General features: G+C 41.9%; 1 protein-coding gene across 1 annotated transcript in view; it reads left to right on the forward strand.

Annotated features, from left to right (window-relative positions):
• Positions 1 to 23,369, forward strand: part of USP24 (ubiquitin specific peptidase 24) — a 140,153-nt gene that overhangs the window by 68,481 nt on the left and 48,303 nt on the right. The window contains 17 exon segments of the mRNA XM_049775466.1: positions 76 to 216; positions 370 to 423; positions 1,469 to 1,584; positions 3,874 to 3,940; positions 4,082 to 4,192; positions 5,596 to 5,694; positions 5,777 to 5,950; positions 10,412 to 10,497; positions 10,616 to 10,709; positions 12,200 to 12,355; positions 14,551 to 14,648; positions 16,690 to 16,785; positions 16,908 to 17,136; positions 18,251 to 18,410; positions 19,031 to 19,186; positions 21,999 to 22,069; positions 22,727 to 22,887. Coding sequence (XP_049631423.1) covers positions 76 to 216; positions 370 to 423; positions 1,469 to 1,584; positions 3,874 to 3,940; positions 4,082 to 4,192; positions 5,596 to 5,694; positions 5,777 to 5,950; positions 10,412 to 10,497; positions 10,616 to 10,709; positions 12,200 to 12,355; positions 14,551 to 14,648; positions 16,690 to 16,785; positions 16,908 to 17,136; positions 18,251 to 18,410; positions 19,031 to 19,186; positions 21,999 to 22,069; positions 22,727 to 22,887 — 2,069 coding nt within the window.

The following is a 23,369-nucleotide window of genomic DNA, read 5'->3' on the forward strand; positions in this document are numbered from 1 at the left end:
ATTTATTGTATATAATATTTGCTTGCAAACAACCTTTTGGACTAAATTCTTTAATTTCCCTTTCCTTTTGAACAGTACGTAGAAAAGCTGGAATTGATCGGTATGGATTTCATTTGGAAAATAGCCATGGAATCACCTGATGAAGAAATTGCTAATGAAGCTATTCAATTAATCATAAACTATAGTTACATTAATTTGAATCCTAGGTTGAAAAAGGTGGGTATCTAAGAAAAGAAATAGTGAAGTGGGAAATCATATAATATTTTTATTGTCAAGTTCACATGCACCAAGTTATTTATTTTAATGTTTGTTCTCAGTAATGAGTCCAGCTGAATGACCAACTGACTTTAATTTTTATCCCTCTTGTAGGATTCTGTATCATTACATAAGAAATTCATTGCTGATTGCTACACAAGATTAGAAGTGAGTAGCACAATATCTATTTTAAAATAATTTTTTTTCATATTTTTATTATTGTACAATTTGAGGCTGCGTATATAGCATTGCTGTTGTATGGTTGGGCTCCACTGAAAACTTTGTGGACTGAACCACAGACACTTGCACCAGTGCCACCCACAGACATGCTCCTGTGTAACTCTTCTCCCATTGTCTCTTTCCCTCCTCTGTCCGCTAGGTTATCTGCACACCCCACAATTCTGATAGGTTTTTTTGTGGGAAGGGGACAGGCACTAGTTCTTTTATACATGAACTGGATCGTTTCCCATCCTCTCCTGTTTCACTTGCTTACTGTCATTAGTGCTTCTCAAACGGCCACAGAAGGAAAAGGAAACTACACAAGTAGACCACGATGGTTGTCTTCCTCTGTTAGAATCAGGACCCTTCATATGATTCATACGTGCTCCCCAGACTTTATTTCCAGTGTGTTGTTTCAGGCAGGAAAAGCTTGTGTTTCTATTAATTTGTGCTTGTTTTAAGTTTAATATATAGTAACAAGTCTTTCAAAAGCATAAAATGCCTGCCACCCCCAAATGTCACTGTTTTAGACCTTCTGGTATTATGTGCTAGAATCTATAATGGGGCCTCAAGCCATTCCCTCAAAAACGCTCAATCCAATAACTTCTACAAAAGACACTATGTGGAATGGTTGTCTTCTCCCCAGGAGCATTTGAACCTGTATGGAGACCTTTTTCATTGCCACAGCTTCATCTATTCCCACCTCAGTGTAGGTCTGTAATGAGCCGTGGTCAGGACACTCACACAGATTTCCACCACAAGAAATCATGACCCGGGGCCCGGAGAGATAGCACAGCGGTGTTTGCCTTGCAAGCAGCCGATCGAGGACCAAAGGTGGTTGGTTCGATTCCCGGTGTCCCATATGGTCCCCCGTGCCTGCCAGGAGCTATTTCTGAGCAGATAGCCAGGAGTAACCCCTGAGCAACCCCGGGTGTGGCCCAAAAACCAAAAAAAAAAAAAAAAGAAATCATGACCCAAACTGATTATCTTGTAGGCAGCCAGCTCAGCCCTCGGTGGCCCTACACTGACGCATGCCGTGACCAGAGCAACCAAGATGCTCACTGCAACAGCTATGCCCACGGTGGCGACCTCAGTACAGTCTCCATATAGGTGAGTGGTCAGAGAAGTGACCCCAGATGCTCATGTAGCACATAAGCTCTAGTTTTAAAAGTATTTGGCAGTTTATCCTCATGTTAACTATAATTTAAAACAATTGTTTTGTAGATTTTTTGATCGAAAAATAATTGGTGGGCTGGGGCCAAAGTGATAGCACAGTGCAAGACAAGAGCCCTACCTACTGTAGTCTTGCTTTGACTTATTTTGACCAAAAGGAGCCAATCTTGAACATAATTGTGGACAAGAGAAAGCTTTCTGTCACATCAGATTTCTCTTTCCACTCTCACATCCTTTAAAAATGGGGTTGGGGGGGCGGCGAGGTGGCGCTAGAGGTCAGGTGTCTGCCTTGCAAGCGCTAGCCAAGGAAGGACCACTGTTCAATCCCCTGGTGTCCCGTATGGTCCCCCCAAGCCAGGGGCAATTTCTGAGCGCTTAGCCAGGAGTAACCCCTGAACATCAAACAGGTGTGGCCAAAAAATAAAAATGGGGTTGGAACGATAGCACAGCAGATAGGACATTTGTCTTATACACAGTTGACCTGGGTTCCATCCCCAGCATTCCATATAGGTCCTCCAAGCCTACCAGGAGTGATTTCTAATTGCAGGGCCAGGAGTAACCCCTGAGCGATGCTGGGTGTGGCACAAAAAATCAAAAATAAATAAATAAAAATTTGTGGGGCTGGGTAGCTAATTCATGGATTAAGATGCTTGCCTTGTATGTGGCCTGCCCTAGTTCAGTCTCTCGTACCGCTTATGGTTCCTCAAGTACCACTGGAGCTGCCCAGGAGACCCTCAAGCTCTGCCAGGGTGACAAATAAATCCCAGGCCCATAGAACCTGAGCAGTACCACATACACACACAGCCCACATGAAACTGCTGGCTGGCCTCGTTGCCAGATGGGGTCTCTGCCTTACTTGGCTTCTTTTTTCCCTAATGGGGATTGCAAAATGATTTCTTCATTTATTTTATATCCTGGGTAAGTGTGTAGTCCCCAGCATACAGCCACAAATCTGTCCCTTTGGGAGATTTTTCTGGTCTTTACCATCCAAATATTGCTCTGGCCCCATGCCTCTTGCTGGGGGCTAAGTCTGTTTAGTTTTTTTTTTTTTTTTACTTTATTCCTTATACTTTACTTTATTCCTTATAACGTAACTGACCTGTTCTTAGGATAGAATAACAGTATTAAAAGTATATATATGGATAAGAGTAAATTTGTCATATTTATTGAATACACATAGTATTTCCCTTGAAATACTCAGATCAGGAGCATCAACTGCATAAGCAAAACTGAAGTAGAAGATAATGGATTAAAATTGTACATCTAAATGAAATCAGTTAAAATGTTTCTTTTATTTCCGGGGGGGGGGTGAAATTTGGGGAGAGGGTAGGATGGCCAATTTAAGTGACACCTGGCTGTGCTCAGGGACTGTTCCTGGCTCTGTTAGTGACCCGTAGTGCTTGGAGTACCATATGTGGTGCCAGGATCTAGTTATAATTGACTGTATTCAAGGCAAGTAGTGTGCCCTATATTATCTCTATAGCACTTGAAGTAATTTTTAATGCCAACTTTATTTCCATATAATATTGTTATAAAAATGTTAAAGCTCTGAATGAATATCCAGTTAAACACGTTTTAGTGTTTTCAAAGGAGAATAAGTGAATATGTAGAAACTTCAGATTGGTGCAACTCCAACACTTTTGTGAGTTTTTCATAACTGGTTAGCCCACATCAGTGACATCTTACATTGCACATTGTAGGTTTTGGAAACGTTTACTTAAAACAGATGAAGGATTATTCCTCCCACCTCCTCATTCTTAGTTCAATTGAAATACAAAGCACCTCTCATTGATAGTACACTCCCTGGGATGCATTATCTTCTAATTTTTAGGGAATTCAGAACTCTGTCGGATTCCATCTATTTATAACAGAATTATATGGCACATTTTAGTTGTAAGATGATGAGAGTCAACTCACTGATTGTTCTTTCTTGGAGAATTGACAGCCAAATATGCCTAGGGTCCAAGTTCTCTATTTATGGAAAAATTGTTTAAAAGGAGAAAGGGGAAAAGAAGTAGACAGGGCCAGCTGCTCCTCCCTTATTCCATCTGTGCTCACAGCTGTGTCCTGGGTGCACCACCTTCCCCTGAGACAAAAGGGAATTAGATTTTTGTCTTTGACCAGTGAATGCTAACTGGTTTGTGATTTTGGTGAAACAGACTTCAATTGGGCTCCAGTCAGCAGTTCACTTTAACTCCGTTAAAAACCTTGTTTTTCATTCCATAGATCCACCAAGCTTGTGATCATTGAGAGACTGCTGCTGCTGGCAGAACGCTATGTGATCACTATCGAGGTGAGCCTCTCCCGAACACCACCCCAGCTCATCGGAGACCCCCATGCTAGCTAGGAGGACATGTTTGAGGTGTCTCAATATGTTGCTGTTATCTGACATGTCTGACTTTTTTTTTTTTTTTTTGGACATGTTCTTTTCAAGGATTTTTACTCTGTTCCACGAACTATTCTACCTCATGGTGCCTCATTTCATGGACATCTTTTAACTCTTAATGTTACTTACGAGTCTACCAAAGATACCTTCACTGTAGAGGTAGGTTTATGTGAGCTCTGTAGCATAACAGAGCTATCTTTTAAGAATATTACTGATTGAGATAGCTGTTTTTGAGTGGCTGTTTTAAGAAGCCATTTTGTAATAATAATGCAAACATTTAAAATATATTAGTTAATTTTGAAATGAATGGAAATTGGTGAAACATAAGCAGTTAAGTAAATATGTAGTCTGTGGTGATAAATGTTACAAAAAATAAAGTACAAGAGGGGGCGGGATTTGCCTTGTACATGGCCAACCTAGGTTTGATCCCCGACATCCCATATGGTCTACCAAGCTTGCCAGGAATAACCCCTGCATGCCAACGGGTGTGTCCCAAACAAAAAATAAAGGAATAAGTACAGCAGGTAAAATGCTTGCCTTGCCAACTCAGGTTCAATCCCCAGCATCCATGTGGTCCACTGAGTGCCACCAGAAATAGTTTCTGAATACAGGACCAAGAGTCACCCCTGAGCATTGCTAGGTATGGCCCTAAAAGGAAATAAGCAAAACATTTTTTTTTAATTTAATAAAATAAGAATGACATGGGGTAAATTGGCAGATGGTGATGGGTATTAAATATGGTTTTAGATAAAGATGGTCAGAGACACAGATTAGATGGTCCCCATGTCCCACTAAAAGTGATCCCTGAATATAGAGCCAGGTGTAAGCCCTAAGCACTGGTGTGTGTGTGTGTGTGTGTGTGTGTGTGTGTGTGTGTGTGTGTGTGTGTGTGTGTGTGTGTGTGTGTGTGTGTGTGTGTGTGTGTCCCACCCCAAATAAGCAATAGATAAAAATGTATAGGGAAGGACTCTCTGGTGGTGTCATATGAATAAAGACTCAAATGACAGAGACTTTCTGTGGAACATGACATCCACAGTGGGGACAGAGTTAAGCTAGGAGTTGGCCTGTTTGGTGACAGACTAGGTGGCTGGTCTGTAGACCAGAGCACGTAAGAAAGGAAAAGAGACTGGGGCCCGAGTGGTGGTGCAGCGGTAGCGTGTTTGCCTTGCATGCAATTGACCCAGGACGGACCATGATTCGATCCCCTGGCATCCCATATGGTCCCCCAAGCCAGGAGCTATTTCTGAGCGCACAGCCAGTAGTAACCCCTGAGTGTCACTGGGTGTGGGCCAAAAAAATGAGGAAAGCAAAAAAAAGAGTCTATGGTATGTCTATGGAGAGGACTTGAGTTTGCCTTCAGGTGTGGTGGCAGAACTTTGGAGTTGGGATAAACTTTAATTAAAGCTGGGAAAAAAGTCTCACCAGCCCTGGGATTGTTTTCTGGGCTCTGTGCTGTGTTGGGAGCTTCTAAAATAGTCCAGGACATGGTACATTAGACTCTTGCTGACAGTTGTCTGAGTGAACACTGTTTCCTGACATCGTGGTTTGCTTTTATTTTCTAGGCTCACAGTAACGAGACCATTGGGAGTGTCCGGTGGAAGATTGCCAAACAGCTCTACTCCCCTGTGGAGAACATACAGATATTCACCAATGATAGTCTGGTAGGTCCACTTCCATAGTGTATGGCATTTTTACTTAAAAAATAGTCCTTTCCTCCTCAGTAACAGAAATTGCTTTTTGCAGCTGACAGTGAACAAAGATCAAAAGCTGCTCCACCAACTGGGTTTCTCTGATGAGCAAGTCCTTACAGTGAAGACTTCAGGCAGCGGGACCCCATCCGGGAGCTCAGCAGATTCTTCCACCAGCTCCAGCAGCAGTAGCAGTGGGGTCTTTAGCTCGTCATATGCCATGGAGCAGGTACAGGATGGCCAAGTCCAGCTGAACACACAGGAGCTGGAAGATCATTTCCATTTTGCTCTCCGCCCCTCTGAATTTGTCCTTTTGTCTCAGACATATTCTGACTCTTTCGAACTCTTGTCCCTGAGAAATATCAGGCTTCACCTGGGACATGAGGGATCGTTTGTCCTTCGGAACCCCCAAACCTTCCAGATCCCTGAGCCATTCTGCCTGGGCACCACATGCTGATTCCCTCTCTTCATTGATTAGTCCCAATTACAGTCAGCCATGCTGTTTTTTCTTCATCTGAAGAGGGTGGAAAGCCCTAACCCCAACCTCACCCTCAGTCCCTTTGTTCTTTCCTTCCCAGATCACAAAGCTTTGTCAGACTTGTCTTTACTGTCATCTCTTGACCCCTTTTGGAGAGTCAGGCTTTTGCCAAGGTCATCTGTCACCACCCCAATCTCCTACCTTTACCCTCTCTCCATCTCTCATTGCTGACACCTTGACACCATAACAGACTTAGTGCCCTGAATCCTTCCCCTGGAAATACTGCTTGCTCCTTTCTCCTAACATCTCTCAGACTGCTCCATTCTCCTGGGCCTCTTTTACTCCTCGGTTCCACCAGAGCCTTCTTTGACTCTGTCCTTTCACTTCTTCTCTGTCAGTGCTCTTTCCCCTTGGTGTCTTGCCCAGCTGTAAAGCTTTGTCTATTAGGTGAATGTTGATAATGCCCCAAATTTTATCTTAGTTTCAAGTCCAAGTACATAGATTCAGCTGCTTAATCAAAATTAAATGTGAAACAGACACCAGGGTCTAAAGCAGACCTTGATAGCCCTTTCTACCACCTTCTTACCTGAGACCTCTTCATATCATAAACTTTCCCATCTTCAGATAACTCCTTCCCCTCTTCTAGATTCTCATACTACATTTCTGGAGCTTCCTTTCTTAACTACCCATAACCGTCAGCAAGTCCCTGGCTTTCTTTTGACCTCCTCCCAGAGTCTCACTTCTCTGCTCTGTAGCCCCCACAGCAGCCCAGTAGCTGCCATTCTCCTCTGGAATGTTTTAGTAGAAAACATTTCTCCCTGGGCTTCTGCTCCTGCCTGATACTGGTGCAGTTTCTCTCTCGCTCCCTGCAGCCCAGGGTCCTTTTCAAAGTAGGCAGACTGTGTTGCATACCCCCTTGCTCCCATCTCACAGAACCAGAGGCTATAATGGAGAGCCCCCTTTGCCCCCAGGCTTCCAGCTACTCACATAGGCCCTGCTTTTCTCTAGCATTGTCTCTAACCTTCCTCCCAGTACTCAGCTGCCTCCAGCATAGTAGGTAACTTATGCCTGTGCTCTGCCCGAACCCAGCAGTGTTCTTCCCCCATGTCCAGCTGGTTCTCTATCACTTTCTCCAGCTTATACTCAGTTTTGTCTTCTTGGTAAGCCTTTGTTGGCAAACTTGTCTTAAATTTTCAACCCCTTTCCTACCCTGTACTTCTTATTTCCCTTTCTCCCTTTATTTTTTTTTCTCTTGTGATTAATATAGTTCAACACTTCCCTTCTTTTTTTTTTTTTTTTTTTTTTTTTTTTGGTTTTTGGGCCACACCCGGCAGTGCTCAGGGGTCACTCCTGGCTGTCTGCTCAGAAGTAGCTCCTGGCAGGCACGGGGGACCATATGGGACACCGGGATTCGAACCAACCACCTTAGGTCCTGGATTGGCTGTTTGCAAGGCTGTGCTATCTCTCCGGCCACAACACTTCCCTTCTTAGTAAAATGGGAACTCTCTGAGAATAGACTACTGCCTGTTTTGTTCACTGTTGTACCCCCCGTATATAAAATCAGTGTGCTTAGAGCACAATAGATGTTCCATCAGTGTTTTCTAAATGAGTCCAGGGAGCCATTGATCGATTTATTTCGAACATTCTCTGGGTCAAGAACTAAATTTTACTTTCCAGGTACAAAACTATTGATACTTTTGTACTCTTGGGCTGGATTAATAATGTTCATGCCTCATGCCCAAACCTCTAATTCAGTCTCCAGCTCTACATGGCACCTGGACAGCCCTGGTGCCTCCAAGATCAGCGGGTCTTGAACAAAACTGGATTGCTGAGCCTGAGCCCCCCCGAACTGCCACATCTACATTAACTGGAATAGCCATCTGCAACCCTCCCCTGCCCCCAATTCCAATAGGAGGGCTCTTATAAAAAAGAAAGTAATATTTTAAAGGACTTCTCTTTTCTTTAAGCCTCTATAGTCTTAAAATATCTAACATAAGACCTCCTATAACAATATTTAAATGATTGAGGGATTATTTTTCCTGAATATATATTTTAATTATTTCAAAATGTAAGATCTTTGTATATTTATTTAGACTTAACATATGGCAAGAATTAAAAAAAAAAAAAAAAAAAAGACCGTGGGGCTGGAGGGATAGTATAGAGCAGTGGTCCTCAAACTATGGCCCGCGGGCCATATATTGTATTTGTATCTGTTTTGTTTCTTCATTGCAAAATAAGATATATGCAGTGTGCATAAGAATTCGTTCATAAGTTTTGTTTTTACTTTAGTTAGACCCTCTAATGGTCTGAGGGACAGTGAACTGGCCCCCTGTTTAAAAAGTTTGAGGGCCCCTGGTATAGAGAGTAGGGTATTTGACTTGCACATGTCTGATCTGGCTTCCATCCCCTGCTCCCCATATATTCCCCTGAGCCAGCAGAGCCAGGAGTAAGCCCCAAACATCACCGGTTGTGGTCTTTAAAAAAAAAGTCCACAAAAATATATGAAAAAAATAACTTCCACTCTATTGGAATTATGACTTTTAAGTAGCAGCAAAAGCAACACAGTTTAGCCATTTTTTGACTATCTCATGTTTATCCTGAACATGTTAAAATATCACCCCATATGTAAATATATTCTATAGCAAGGTCTGGTTTCTTATGTTTCATGACCAAAAATCGTACTCTAATCCCAGCTGAATCTCACCTTTGTGTCATGTTTGAACATAAACCCAAATGCAGGTGACAAGTTTTTTTAATCTTTATTTAAACACCATGATTATAAATATGATTTTAGTTGTATGATTTCAGTCATGTAAAGAACGCCCCGTTCACCAGTACAAGATTCCCACCACCAATGTCCCAAATCTCCCTCCTCCCCATCCCACCCACACCTGTACTCAAGACAGGCTTTCTACTTCCCTCATTCATTCACATTTTTAGGATAGTTCTCAATGTAGTTATTTCTCTAACAACACTCATCACTCTTTGTGATGAGCTTCATGTCATGAGCTGCATCTTCCAGCCCTCATCTCTTTTGTCTCTGAAAATTATTGCAGAATATCTTTCATTTTTCTTAAAACCCATAGATGAGTGAGACCATTCTGCGTCTTTCTCTCTCTCTTTGACTTATTTCACTCAGCTTAATAGATTTCATGTACATCCATGTACAGGAAAATTTTATGACTTCATCTCTCCTGATGGCTACATAATATTCCATTGTGTACATGTACCACAGTTTCTTTAGCCATTCATCTGTTGAAGGGCATCTTGGTTGTTTCCAGAGTCTTGCTATGGTAAATAGTGCTGCAATGATTATAGGTGTAAGGAAGGGATTTTTGTATTGTATTTTTGTGTTCCGAGGGTATATTCCTAGGAGTGGTATAGCTGGATCATATGGAAGCTCAATTTCCAGTTTTTGGAGGAATCTCCATATCGCTTTCCCATAAAGGTTGGGCTAGACGGCATTCCCACCAGCAGTGGATAAGAATTCCTTTCTCTCCACATCCCCGCCAGCACTGCTTGTTTTTCTTCTTTGTGATGTGTGCCAGTCTCAGTGGCGTGAGATGGTACCTCATAGTTGTTTTGATTCTCATCTCCCTGATGATTAGTGATGTGGAGCATCTTTTCATGTGCCTTTTGGCCATTTGCATTTCTTCTTTTACAAAGTGTCTGTTCATTTTTCTCCCCATTTTTGATGGGGTGCAGGTGACGAGTTTACTGTGTATGAGCATCTCGACTCACTGGCTCCCAAGGAAAATTGGTCTTTCCTGCTAGAGGCCCTTTGTTCTTCTTTCAGCTCGTTCTACCCTGTCTTTATGCTACTGACCCTGCCCTCAAGCCCCCAGGGGCCAGGAGGGCCAGGCCACAGCACTGGGGAGTGCAGCAGCAGTCCCTCCCTCTACCGGTGTGGCTCTGCCCACAGCTTTGCTGTTACTGTTGCTACTTTTCATTAAAAAAAGGGAACACTGGGGCCCGGAGAGATAGCACAGTGGTGTTTGCCTTGCAAGCAGCCGATCCAGGACCAAAGGTGGTTGGTTCGAATCCCGGTGTCCCATATGGTCCCCCGTGCCTGCCAGGAGCTATTTCTGAGCAGACAGCCAGGAGTAACCCCTGAGCAACACCGGGTGTGGCCCAAGAAACAAAAAACAAAACAAAACAAAAAAAGGGAACACTGTCCAATGAAATTGTATATCTCATTTGCCTTTTACCTAGGAGAAATCACTCCCTGGGGTGGTGATGGCACTTGTGTGTAATGTCTTCGACATGCTCTACCAGCTTGCCAACCTAGAAGAACCCAGGTATGTGGAACTAGGGGTGAATCTTGCAAGAGCACCTTTATCATTAGGGAACCAGCTAACTACTTTATATCCCTTACTATTCTGTGGCTTGTGTAATTTTTACTTTGCAAAATTTCAGAATAACTCTGCGAGTTCGGAAGCTTTTGCTCTTGATACCCACTGACCCGGCCATTCAGGAAGCTCTGGATCAACTTGATTCACTTGGAAGAAAGGTAGGTGCACCTGAGACTAAGTTAACAAACACAGAAATTTCATAGTGTGTGCTTTAATGAAGACATAGTATATAATTCATGGAGGCTTTCTGTTAGCCTTTTGCCCATAACACTTTTTTTTCTGAACAATACTTTTTTCCATAAATAGAAATCACACCTTCAATTGTATTTCAGTTTCTCTAAATAGTTGCCAGTGGATTCAAATTTTTAGGCTAGAGTAACATTTAATGGCATCAACTCTGTTGTTTGGAGTTAGAAAGTTTAGTTCAGAAAGGTGCAGGTTGAGACCTACATTTTTTTGTTGTTTTTTTTTGTTTGTTTGTTTGTTTTTTTATTGTTCTTTTAAAAAACATTGGTGTCTAAAATAAGTTCTCAGTCTTTAAAATCCCCTTCCCTGGCTTCCAAGCAACAGCACTAGCTATTTGGGTTTCAGTTCTGATCCCCTGAGTACCTTTTTCCCTGATAAAGCTTTCTTGTTATTTGGTTTTCATTTTGGCCACACCTAGAGATGCTCAAAAGTCACTCCTGGCTCTGCATTTCAGGAATTGCTCCTGGTGGTGCTCGGGGAACCATATGGGATGCTGAGGATCAAATTCAGGGTCAGCCTTGTATAAAACAAATGCCCTGCCTTCTGTATTATCGTTCTGGCCTTAATTACGATACCTTTCTGAATATGATGGTTGCATATGTTGGAGTTGCTTCCATGTATGAATTACATTTGAATTTTTTCATTTGCTATGTAAAGTTCATTTTGTGTAATTCTTGGGATATTGAATATTTGATATTTATTGGTTCCTGGGTTAAGCACTTACCTTGCATGCAACGAACGAATCCCGGGGTCATCGTCAGGACCTCATAGGTTCACCAAGCACTGCCAGGAGTGGCCTCTCCAGAAAAACCCCAAAGCATCCTAGAATTTAAGATATATATATTGATATAGTTCTATGTATAATCTTTTTTATATTCTTAGAATAAATTAAAGATAAAATTGTTATAACTAGTAAGTTATTTTATATTTTAATTTAGATCAGCTCAAAAACATGTATGATTTCCATATTAATATTAGAAAAAACTGTAATAAAATATATCACTAGTACTAGTTTTTAAATTTTCAAAGCTATACTTTCTCAATCCTTCAATATTTCATCATCAGTATTTGAAAGTACAGACTTATAGAACGTAAATGGTGATGTCCTTGAAAGTGTTGCTTAAATTACGTTCTCTCTCTTTTTTTTTTTTTTTTTTTTTTTGGCTTTTGGGCCACACCCGGCGGTGCTCAGAGGTTAAATTACATTCTCAAAGGAATTCTTGGAAGATTAGAGAGGCCCTCTTTAGTTCTGACAGGGGCTCATCGTGGATTTGATGCCCTGTTAATTTCAGCATTGTAGTTTTATATGGTTAGTTGAAAGAAATTTCATTAGTGTTAGGATGTGTATAGGTTAAGTTTCTCTGTGCTTTTGAGACTTACATTTTTTTTGTTGTTCTTTTAGAAAACATTGCTGTCTGAAACAAGTTCTCAGTCTTCAAAATCACCTTCCCTGGCTTCCAAGCAACAGCACCAGCCCAGTGCTAGTTCCATCTTAGAAAGTCTGTTTCGCTCTTTTGCTCCAGGAATGTCCACTTTCAGAGTGCTCTACAACTTAGAAGTAAGTCCTGTATCTATCTACCATGTTTGGGTTTTCAGAATCAGATATCAGGAATAAAGAAGCAGCTGTCTATTATTATTGGATAGTCTGTTAAAAATTAATTTTTAAGGAAAACTAGTACATTTTACTGATTTATTTACTTATTGACTTATTTATTTTTATACTTATATAATAAGTATATAGTACTTGTTACTTATTTGTTACTTATTGAAATATTTTGGGTTTTGCACAATATATATTTTTTTGTTTGTTTGTTTTTGTTTTTGTTTTTTTTTTGGGCCACACCTGTCCCGTTTGATGCTCAGGGGTTAATCCTGGCTAAGCACTCAGAAATTGCCCCTGGCTTGGGGGACCATATGGGACACCGGGGGATTGAACCGCGGTACTTCCTTGGCTAGCGCTTGCAAGGCAGATACCTTACCTCTAGCGCCACCTCAATGGCCCCCACAATATATTTTCTTAATCACATCTTTGTTTATTTTAGACCTGCAGAATAACTTCTAAAACAAATGGTGGGGCTAGGAGGAAAGCTCAAGGGCTAGAGTGCATGCAAGGCCTGCTAAATAAACCCCGGTTAGACCCTTGTCTCCATATGGTGTCTCCTAAGCACTGACAGGGTAGTCCTAGTGCAGAACAAACACACAAACAGAAAACAAAAATAAAAAGTCTATATCTCATAATGTGTCTTCTGAAATGAGTTTGAATATAAACTTTATTTATTTATTTTTTTTATTCTGCATGTTTAATGTTTAATGTGATCAGAAACATACCTTGAAATATACCTAACAATGAGCATTCATATCACAACTAAAACCTCATTATAATATAGATAAAATGTTTACCTCATATAACTAAACATTTATTTTTATTAACAATATCTTAGTAAGATCTTTTTTTTTTTTCACTATGCTTTAACTAACTTTATTTTTCCAAAAAAATTACTTTGATACCTCACTTTTCAGTACAAGATCCCTCCAGTTCTTTAAACCATTTAAACATAATATTTGGCAATATGTTATATTATGCAAGCATACATATTCTTTGAAAGATTATACATTTTAGCTCCTGACTAATTTAAGGTTCTGAAATATTCTTTTATTTTACATAGAATCATAAAATGTAAAATTTAGATAAATAGTCAAGAAAGAAAATGTTAACTATCAGGAAAAAGTAGAAAAGATCTCTCATGTATTGTCACATACAATACTTATGTTTCTTAAGTATATTCAACTTAATCATCCTGGAAATATTTACATTTTAAATTTTATTAACGATGGTAAAAATAAAGTAATTCAATTTAACAAGTGAATTAAAAATCTAATGCATGTTGCCAAACTTCAAATTAATTTTTTTTTTGTTTTTGTTTTTGTTTTTGTTTTTTTGCCGGTGTCATTAAGTAGTTTAATGACTCTCTGTTGAGTGCTGGGTTAACAGAAGTGGGAAAATGTTACAGCTTTGCAATTCATTCATTGTCTTGATAAAATCTAGCAAGCAGATGAGTTTACAGGTAAGTGTTTAGCAAAAGTGTTATCATTCACTGGTTCTTTATGAACCAGAAATTTTTTTTGTGTGTGTTTCTTTATTATCAGATATATCATAACTTTTTAGACCTAGTATAGTTGGAACATTATATTTAAGCAAAAGGTCCTGAGTTCAGTACCTGCCACAGAGAAACAAGAACGGAAACACCTAGTGATGCTCAGGGGTTACTCCTGGCTTTGCACTCAGAAATCACCTGAGGGGTAGGACACTGGGGATTGAACTGAGGTCCATCCTGGATCAGCCACGTGCAAGGCAAACACCCTACTGCTGCGCTATCGCTCTGGCCCCTACACACACACACACACACACACACACACACACACACACACACACACACACACACGGGATCAAACCGAGGTCCATACACACACACACACACACACACACACACACACACACGGGATCAAACCGAGGTCCATCCTGGATCAGCCATGTGCAAGGCCAACACCCTACTGCTGCGCTATCGCTCTGGCCCCTACACACACACACACTCTTTTTTAAATGGTGTTGTTTCATTGTGAAACATCAATCTCCTAATATGGAAAGGGATTAACATGCAACATTTAAAGAGATTCAGACCCCAATGGTCAGACAGTTTTACTCAATAAAAATGTAATCCGTGCTGAAATTAATTGTGTTTGTCTCTTTCCAAGGTTCTGAGCTCCAAACTCATGCCAACAGCTGATGATGACATGGCAAGAAACTGTGCAAAGTCCTTCTGTGAGAACTTTCTCAAAGCAGGTGGTTTGAGGTAAGAATTTCCATATGTTTTTGTTCATTTTTTTGTATTTTATAAGTTGAGCAGCTCCCTCTTCACCCCAAGAGGAGGAGGAGGAGGAGGTCCTTCTGTGTATGTGAATCCCTCCATTAGTTTGAGTGCTGTGAGAAAGTGACTTTGATTACTAGTATCCTGTATTTGCAAGGCACTAGTGCCAGGGAATCTGAGATAGCTAAAGAATGATCTCGCTTTTGTGACTAGCAAGCACTGTTACTAAAATGTATGTGGCAAAGTTGAAGTGTGTTTTTTTGGGCAGTGGGATCTTTGTGCCATACCCAGTGGTATTCAGGGATCAGTCCTGATAGTGCTTGGAAAACCATATATGGTGTTGGGGATCAAATTGGGGTTGGCTGTATGCAAGGCACTAAGTACCTTATTCACTGTACTTTTCTCCATCCTCCAGCATGCTGAATTGGGAGGGTGGCAAATGCTTTGTTCATAGGAAAGGAAATGGGTAAATTTGCTTGCAGCAATTGCTTAGGAACTGCTGCCCAGAAAGTAGCATTTAATGATTCATTTTTTTCTCAGTAAATAAGAGAAGACAAGCCCCCCAATTCCCAAGGAAGGATAGGGATTAGTGAATGCAGGTAGATATGGGCATGAGGCTCAAGCCAAGGTTAAAGGGGATAAACAAGAAAAGTCAAAGGAATTTCAGCAGAATATTGTGCATCTTTTTTTGTTTGTTTTGTTTCTGGATCACACCCACCAGTTTTACAAGGTTACTCCTGGCTCTGCATTCAGGGACCATTCCTGGTAGACTTGGGACCATATGGGATGGCAAGGATCAAACCTAGGTTGACTGTGTGCAGGATAAATGCCTTCCCTGCTGTACTATCACTTTGATCCCAGTGAACCTTATCAATATTGAAGAAACAGGTTTTTTGCCCAGAATTATCTTAAATTTCTGGCTTTAGTGGAGGGGGAGAGGGAATAGAAGCAGAAGCACCTAAAGGCGGGAGAACCACAGGGAGTTAGATAGCAGTTTCAGGAAGAGGTGACTGCTTCCACAGAGAGGGCACTTGTAGAATGGCATTGTGGGTTTCTGTGGTGTAAAATTGATCTGACGTGGACATTCATAAAATGACCCTATGATTTTTTTCTAGCTGGGGTGTGGGTGGGTGCTGAATCTTTTAGTCATGGAAAAAGATGAAAGAAATCAAGAGAAATGAGTCTGGTTACATGTGAGGCAGATGGTTTGGGTGAAGTGGAGAATAGTCTCTGATTGGAGGAGTCTTTAAGAAGCCTAAGATGGGAGACCACCAGTAAACCAAGAAATCAAGGAAAGCGTGTCTGGTGCTGAGACATGTTATGGATCAGACCAGGAAGGGGGTGGAGAGGGTGTAGTGTTCATTCACTCTTGGGCAGTGTCTCTTAGTGGGTGACCACTCAGAAAGACCCGCCGGAGGTGAAGCTTGGAGGAGAACCAGCCAGAAAGCAGTTAGGAAGTTTTTATGTTAATAAAGTTTGCAGTAGGGCCTGGAGAGATAGCTCAGCGGTGTTTGCCTTGCAAGCAGCCGATCCAGGACCAAAGGTGGTTGGTTCGAATCCCGGTGTCCCATATGGTCCCCCGTGCCTGCCAGGAGCTATTTCTGAGCAGACAGCCAGGAGTACCCCTGGGCACCGCCGGGTGTGGCCCAAAAACCAAAAAAAATAAAAAATAAAAAAAAATAGAGTTTGCAGTAGATATAGAAAACAAATTAATATTGAGCATAGCAATTTTAGTACATTTTTTAATTATAAGCCTATGAGGTCCAAGATAGCAGTTGATCAGTGAACTTACTAATCCAATTCCTGCAAACTGTTTGGACTGTCTGACCTTTTTGACTAGCCTTTTTATTTGATTTCCAGTGATCTAGAAAGGCTGTAGGTATAAAAGCAATCATCAGTGGCTCTTATATGTATGTAGGGGTCTTACAATTGGTGACATTTAAAACAATTAGATTACTGACAGAGAAAACTTCTATGTGTCAGGAGAAGTAGAAATTTTCAGCATCTTGTATTCTCTCCTTTGCAGTTTGGTTGTGAATGTCATGCAAAGAGATTCCATCCCCTCTGAAGTGGACTATGAGACCCGGCAGGGTGTATATTCCATCTGCCTGCAACTTGCACGGTAGGTGAATGTCTTACCTCAGTCTCACCAGCAATACTTGACTTCTATTTTTCTCTCCAGTCTCATTGAAAATAACTGTGAAATGAACTGGAATGGTTCTAGTGTATTCTTTCCTTTTGAAGGTTTTTACTAGTTGGCCAAACAATGCCCACGTTGCTAGATGAAGACCTCACCAAAGATGGCATTGAAGCCCTTTCCTCCCGCCCCTTCCGGAACGTCAGCCGTCAGTCAAGCAGACAGATGTCCCTATGTGGCACCCCAGAGAAGTCCTCCTACCGGCAGCTCTCGGTGTCAGACAGGTCTTCCATCCGTGTGGAGGAGATCATCCCGGCTGCGCGAGTGGCCATCCAGGTACGCAGCCTGCGAGTGTGGCAGGGGCTGACTGTCTCCCATGCGGAAGCACTGGCTGCGGACATTTAGGTGCCCTTTTTTTGAGAACAGATGTCATTGAAGTGATGGGAGCATATACATGCCCTATACATTTAAGGGTTTCTAGGATTGATCCCAAGCATTTCACAGCCTCCAACTCTATTGGGTATGGTCCTATTGAGCACTATTGAGCTGCACTGAATGCATCCTCCCAACTGCCATCAAAAATCTGACAGGAGTATTGCCAGCACAGCACTTCTGGTGAGCAGGAGAGATCACTAGTGCAGACACTACTATAATGCCCACTTGCACAATATTCTGAAGCAGAATTACTTTACCTGTGGCTGTCATGAATGACTGTATGTAGGTGGCATTCGAGCAAAGCCTTTGAAGAACAAACCGCTAGCAGTGTTAAAGGCACCCATTACATACTAAGTATGAGGACTTGAAGGGAAACAGTGTTTCACTTAAAGGGAACTTTTGAACCAAGTTAGACAAACCCAGGTTGAACTTATAGGGGCTGCACATTGTAGCTCACATAGGGAAACAGGAAGTTTGTAAAACTGGGTAGAGAATAATAAAATTGAAACAGAAAATTAAAAGCTAGCTTGGGGCTGGAGAGATGGTTTAACAGACTGAGTGCACAGCATGCAGGAGAACCTAATTTCAGTCCCCAGAGCTGCTGGATGTGGCCCCAGAACAAAAATCAGAAGCATGAAGATAGTAGTAGTTTTTGTAGGATTTTTGGCTTTTTGGGTCACAGTGGTCAGGGCTTAGTCCTAACTCTATACTCAAAGTCACTCTTCCTGGAACTTGGTGTACCATATGTAATCTTGGGGATTGACCTTGGATTTGCCTTGTGCAAAGCAAGTGTCCTATCTGCTGTACTCTCTCTGTCCCCTCGTCCCTGATTTAGAAGTAACAGAATATTGAAAGTCTGTGAACACTATAACAGCATGAAAAAAGACAGTTTTTCTGGCTAACCTTGGAGGGTAAAAGATTATCACAAAACTGAGACCAGTAAGAAAGTTCTAGAAGTTAGGGGAATGTGTTCAGTCTCACTTTTTTGCTACCACTCTTTTCTCTGATTCTCTAGACTATGGAAGTAAGTGATTTCACTGCCACTGTGGCTTGCTTCATGAGATTGTCATGGGCTGCAGCCGCTGGACGACTGGATCTTGTTGGGAGTAGCCAGCCAATTAAAGAAAGCAATTCTCTGTTTCCTGCTGGAATTCGAAACAGACTCAGCAGTTCAGGTAATGATTTAAAAGGGCAAGTAATTAGAACCTTGGACAAGAGAGTTCTAACAATCATCTATGAAGAGATATCTGTGAGTCACAAAGACTCTTCCTTTTGGTTTTTGGGTCACACCCGGCAGTGCTCAGGAGTTACTCCTGGCTCTACACCCAGAAATCACCCCTGGCAGGCTCGGGGGACCATATGGGATGCCGGGATTCAAACCACCAACCTTCTGCATGAAAGGCAAACGCCTTACCTCCATGCTATCTCTCCGGCCCGAAGACTCTTCCTTTTGAATTTGATTATAAACTCATCAAGTTCTGTGCTGAAGATTTGTGCACAATGCTCTCTGTGTATCATATTATATTTAAGAATTAAGCCATTTAGGGCTGGAGTGATAATACAGGGGGTAGGGCTCTTGCCTTGAACGCTGCCAACCTGAGAGTTCAATCTTCAACACCCAGTGTGGTCCCTCACCCCTCCCCACCTGGAGTTATTCTTGAGCATAGAGCCAGGAGTAAGCCTTGAGTAACACTGAGTATGGCCCAAAACCCAAAAAAAATTGGAGGAAGAGGGTTTGGAAATCAGTGTTTGTACATGATAAGATGCACAGTGAATTCTTCCTGCCTGTTTTCAGGAAGCACCTGCAGCTCTGGGAGTGAAGGCGACCCAGTGGCGCTGCACGCAGGCATCTGTGTGCGCCAGCAGTCCGTGTCAACCAAAGACTCGCTCATCGCAGGGGAAGCACTGTCCCTGCTCGTCACCTGCCTTCAGCTCCGGAGCCAGCAGCTCGGTATGCCAGAGGCTTGCCCATGATCCTTTCGGGGAATGGAAATGCAGAAAATTACCCTGTTGTTTTTCACACATTGGTCATACTAATAGAAATGAAATTAAGAAAAGTTGGCATGTGGCATCAGTATGAAAACTGCTGAGCCACTCAAGGATAGTTCAATTCTGAACAAACATTGTTGAGCATGTTTTAAACAAGTTCCCACAGGGCGGTATATCTGCCTGCAGGAGCTTAATATCCTGCTTGGGAATTAAGACAACACCAGTTTACTAGTTCATCAGTTCCCAAATTAGAATTCTGTATCAACTTCTTAACTGATAATGATTCTGCTGTTAAAAACTATGAAATTCAGATTTGTTCTATTTGTTTAATTGGAATAGGCCAGTTACAGCTCCTGAGTCATCGTCCTAACTTTAGAACAGCCTATAGCTCTATCCATCATCCTCATTTTTTCTCTGGCCACACTCAGACTCTTCTCAAGCCTTCAGCTCATGTTTGCTGATCAGAACATCTAGATCAGGATCTGTGACTGTATGTGAAACAGACACCTCAAACTGTCTAGAACTTTGCTGATCTGGTTCACGTCACCCAAGATTGCCCAACTTAAGTAATGGTAGCATCATGCAGCTTCTCTGGACCAAGCCCTGGTGTTCTTGATTCATTTTCACACCCTGCTTATGCCTCCTTCTGACTCTTAGTTTCTGCCCTTGGTTCTGTTTTCACCATCCTTGCCTTAGAGCAGCCACCATCTCTGCCCAGAAGTACAGCAGGACACCCTCACTGCTCCCCCTGCCTTTTCCCTTGCAGTCTACCCTCCGTACAGTAGCCAGAGTGGAAGCTAAGTTACATTGGATATTCATGGCTTCTCAGTCCACACTGAGGGAATCAGACCTTTCTAGAGGTTTTCAGGGCCCACACAGCCCATTGCCTTGGCACCTCATGCCTTCATCTATTCTAGCTTCCGCATTGTGCTATAGTATCTCAGCTATAGTATCTCAGCATCCTACTCTCCCCACCTCCCATACTGTGGGCTTGTCCTGCCTTGGCCCTGTTTTCTTTCTCTCTCTCTCTCTCTCTCTCTCTCTCTCTCTCTCTCTCTCTCTCTCTCTCTCTCTCCCCCGCGCATTCACTCGCTCTCTCTACCTCTCTCTCCCTATCTCTCCCTCTCTCTCCCTCTCTCTCCCTCTCTCCCCCCTCTCCCTCTCTCCCTCTCCCTCCTCCTCTCTTCTCCTCTCTCCTCTCTCTCCTCTTTCTCCTCTCTCTCCTCTCTCTCTCTCTCTCATCTAAAACACACACAGAGTCTAGTCATAGGCTGTTTCTTGCTCTGTCCTCTTAAGTCTCTGCTTAACATCACCTTTAGAGCAGATTAAACCACCTTTTTAAAGGAATCACAGCCCTCCCTTTGCCCCATTACTGCCTGCCTCATTTACCAGGTAGACTAGGTCATGTGTGCTGTCAACCTTCTCACCCCCAACAAGGTTGTAGACTCCAAAACCTTCTGTCTGCTTGATACCTCCTGACTTCTCTCTGCCCTAGCACTGGTTAGTGTGCAGTTGGACCAGAATAAATAAATTGGTCAAAACTAAGTCTTAGCAGCTCCCATTTCTCAGATCATTCCAACATATCAGAGAGCCCCACTCTCCCCAGTTATTACTGATTCAGACTGCCAGTTATGTAGAATGGGTGATCTTCACATATTTTTTTGAGAATCCAGACAAATCATACAATATAAACATTTTGAAATATTTAGACATTGATCGAACAAAAATTATTTGAGTAGGAATGCTTTCTACAGTTGATTTTATGACAGGTATCATTATAAACAGCTTTTGAACATATAACATACTCTTAAGCAAGATTTTTTTAATTCATGTACAGATATTTTTAAATATGGAAAAACTTACTTTTTCCAAACTTAGGATGGAAAAACTTAAAACTTGCTCTATGCTTTCTTATCCTCTATAAGGTTTATTTTAAGGCACATTGTATAGTTAACAAAGAGGTAGTTGTTTTTTTTGTTTTGTTTTGTTTTGTTTTTTTGGTTTTTGGGACACACCCGGCATTGCTCAGGGGTTACTCCTGGCTGTCTGCTCAGAAATAGCTCCTGGCAGGCACGGGGGACCATATGGGACACTGGGATTCGAACCAACCACCTTTGGTCCTGGGTCAGCTGCTTGCAAGGCAAATGCCGCTGTGCTATCTCTCCGGGCCCTAAAGAGGTGGTTTTTAAGCTAGGATTTATTTCTTCTGGAAATGGTATACGAGAGGCCTTATACTGTGTAGGGATATAGAGATACCATTGTTGATATTTCTATATGTAAGGTCAATGTAAGATCAACCATGTAATGTCCAATTCCAAAATACCTTAAAGAGATCCCAGACTGTGGGCAGCTGTCTATATTGAGACTATTTCTGTACCATGAAAGGAAGGCTAAATACATTTATACTATAGTCCAGCTTAGAAAATCAGATAAGAACTAGGTGCTGAAAGGAAGTAAAGTACCATAGAAGATACCCCTTTAGGAATAATATTCCATACCACAGTGACTAAAATGGGGAGAGAGAAAGGGGGGGGCAGTGCCATAGAGGCAGGTGGGGATGGAGAATGGTAGAGGGGTTGGAGGGAAACTAGAACATTGGTGGTGGAAAATGTGCACTGATAAAGAGATGGGTGTTATATATTGTATGACTAAAGCTCAATCTTGAACAACTTTGTAACGATATATTATAGTGATTCAATTAAAAATTTATTTAAAAATTAGAATTTTTGAAATTTGAAAAATACTCGTCCTAACTTCAGTTCTTTTATCATTAGCATCTTTCTATAACTTGCCCTGCGTGGCTGACTTCATCATTGATATTCTACTTGGCTCACCCAGTGCTGAGGTAAGGAATGTTTATGTTCTTATAGAAGCACCTATGCTCCTACTCCATCTGGGTCCTTGGGATACCTGGTCATGGGAGGTGTTTAGGAGGAATGACAGTCTTCTCAGGATCCGGGCAAAGGGATCCCAAACTGCTTTGAAAGCCAAGTGACCATAGAACAGTCTGCCCACTTTTCCTTATACTTTTGCCATAGTCGACCAAAACTTACGAAACTGGGGTCCTATTCAAGTTTGTTCAATTACTACATTCTGTGTTTACACCTGTTGCTGACTAAGGCAGCTGGTGTCTGTTAGCATCAACATGGCCAAAGACAAGAACAACAGCTTCAAGCCAGGCACTAGATTCAATAGTCTTGTTCTGATTTTCTTCCATATTGCTGAAAACTTTAGCTTTGAAATGCCTGAAAGAGTATCTCTTTATTGTCAGTTACCTTAAAGCTTATTCCTGTTGATTAGAATAGTATAGTAGAATAGATTTGGGAAATCAATTTCTCAGAACTCACTTTGCTTCTTTGTTTGAACTTGGCCCTATTTGCTTGACTGGCGACTTGGTCATTAATGCTTGAGATGCTGGTACCCATTCAGGAGTGGACTCTGGAGGAAAATCATGTAGCTCTTGGAGGATGTTCATCCTTTACTCCTGCTAATGTCATTGCAGATTCGCCGTGTTGCCTGCGATCAGCTGTATACTCTTAGTCAGACAGACACTTCAGCTCATCCAGATGTGCAGAAGCCAAATCAGTTTCTCCTAGGTGTGATTCTCACAGCCCAGCTGCCTCTCTGGTCCCCAACCAGTATCATGAGGGGAGTCAATCAAAGGTATGTACGATATTTTTTTAATAGTGGTGAAATTTCGATAAAGATTTTTCTCTATTTCCAGCTGTACAGTGTACATATTAAGTTAATTCAGATTGTTACACACCAAAAATTTGCCTATCCCAAAATTTTTTCATCACCTTAAACTGATACTCATATCCTTTAATAAGTCACTAAGTAACCCGTAGAGGTAGCTAAATGGGCTGAGCACATGCTTTACATACTTCATGGTCATTCCTGCTGGTGTTCAGGGGACCATTCAGTGTGGGGGCTCTGCATATAAAGCATGCGTGAGGAGACACAGGCTTGACCCTTAGCACTACGTGCATCATCTTCAGCTCTGCTGGGAACCCCTAAGCACTGACAGGCATTGCAGAGGTCAGACTCAGTAGTGCTATGGGTAGGAAAGAGGATGCCCAGGCCACTGTCATACCTAATACAGTGTGATACTGTCCTACTCAGTGATACTATAATGATACTATCCT

This window comes from Suncus etruscus, chromosome 6, assembly GCF_024139225.1.
Source record: "Suncus etruscus isolate mSunEtr1 chromosome 6, mSunEtr1.pri.cur, whole genome shotgun sequence".
Lineage (NCBI taxonomy): Eukaryota > Metazoa > Chordata > Mammalia > Eulipotyphla > Soricidae > Suncus > Suncus etruscus.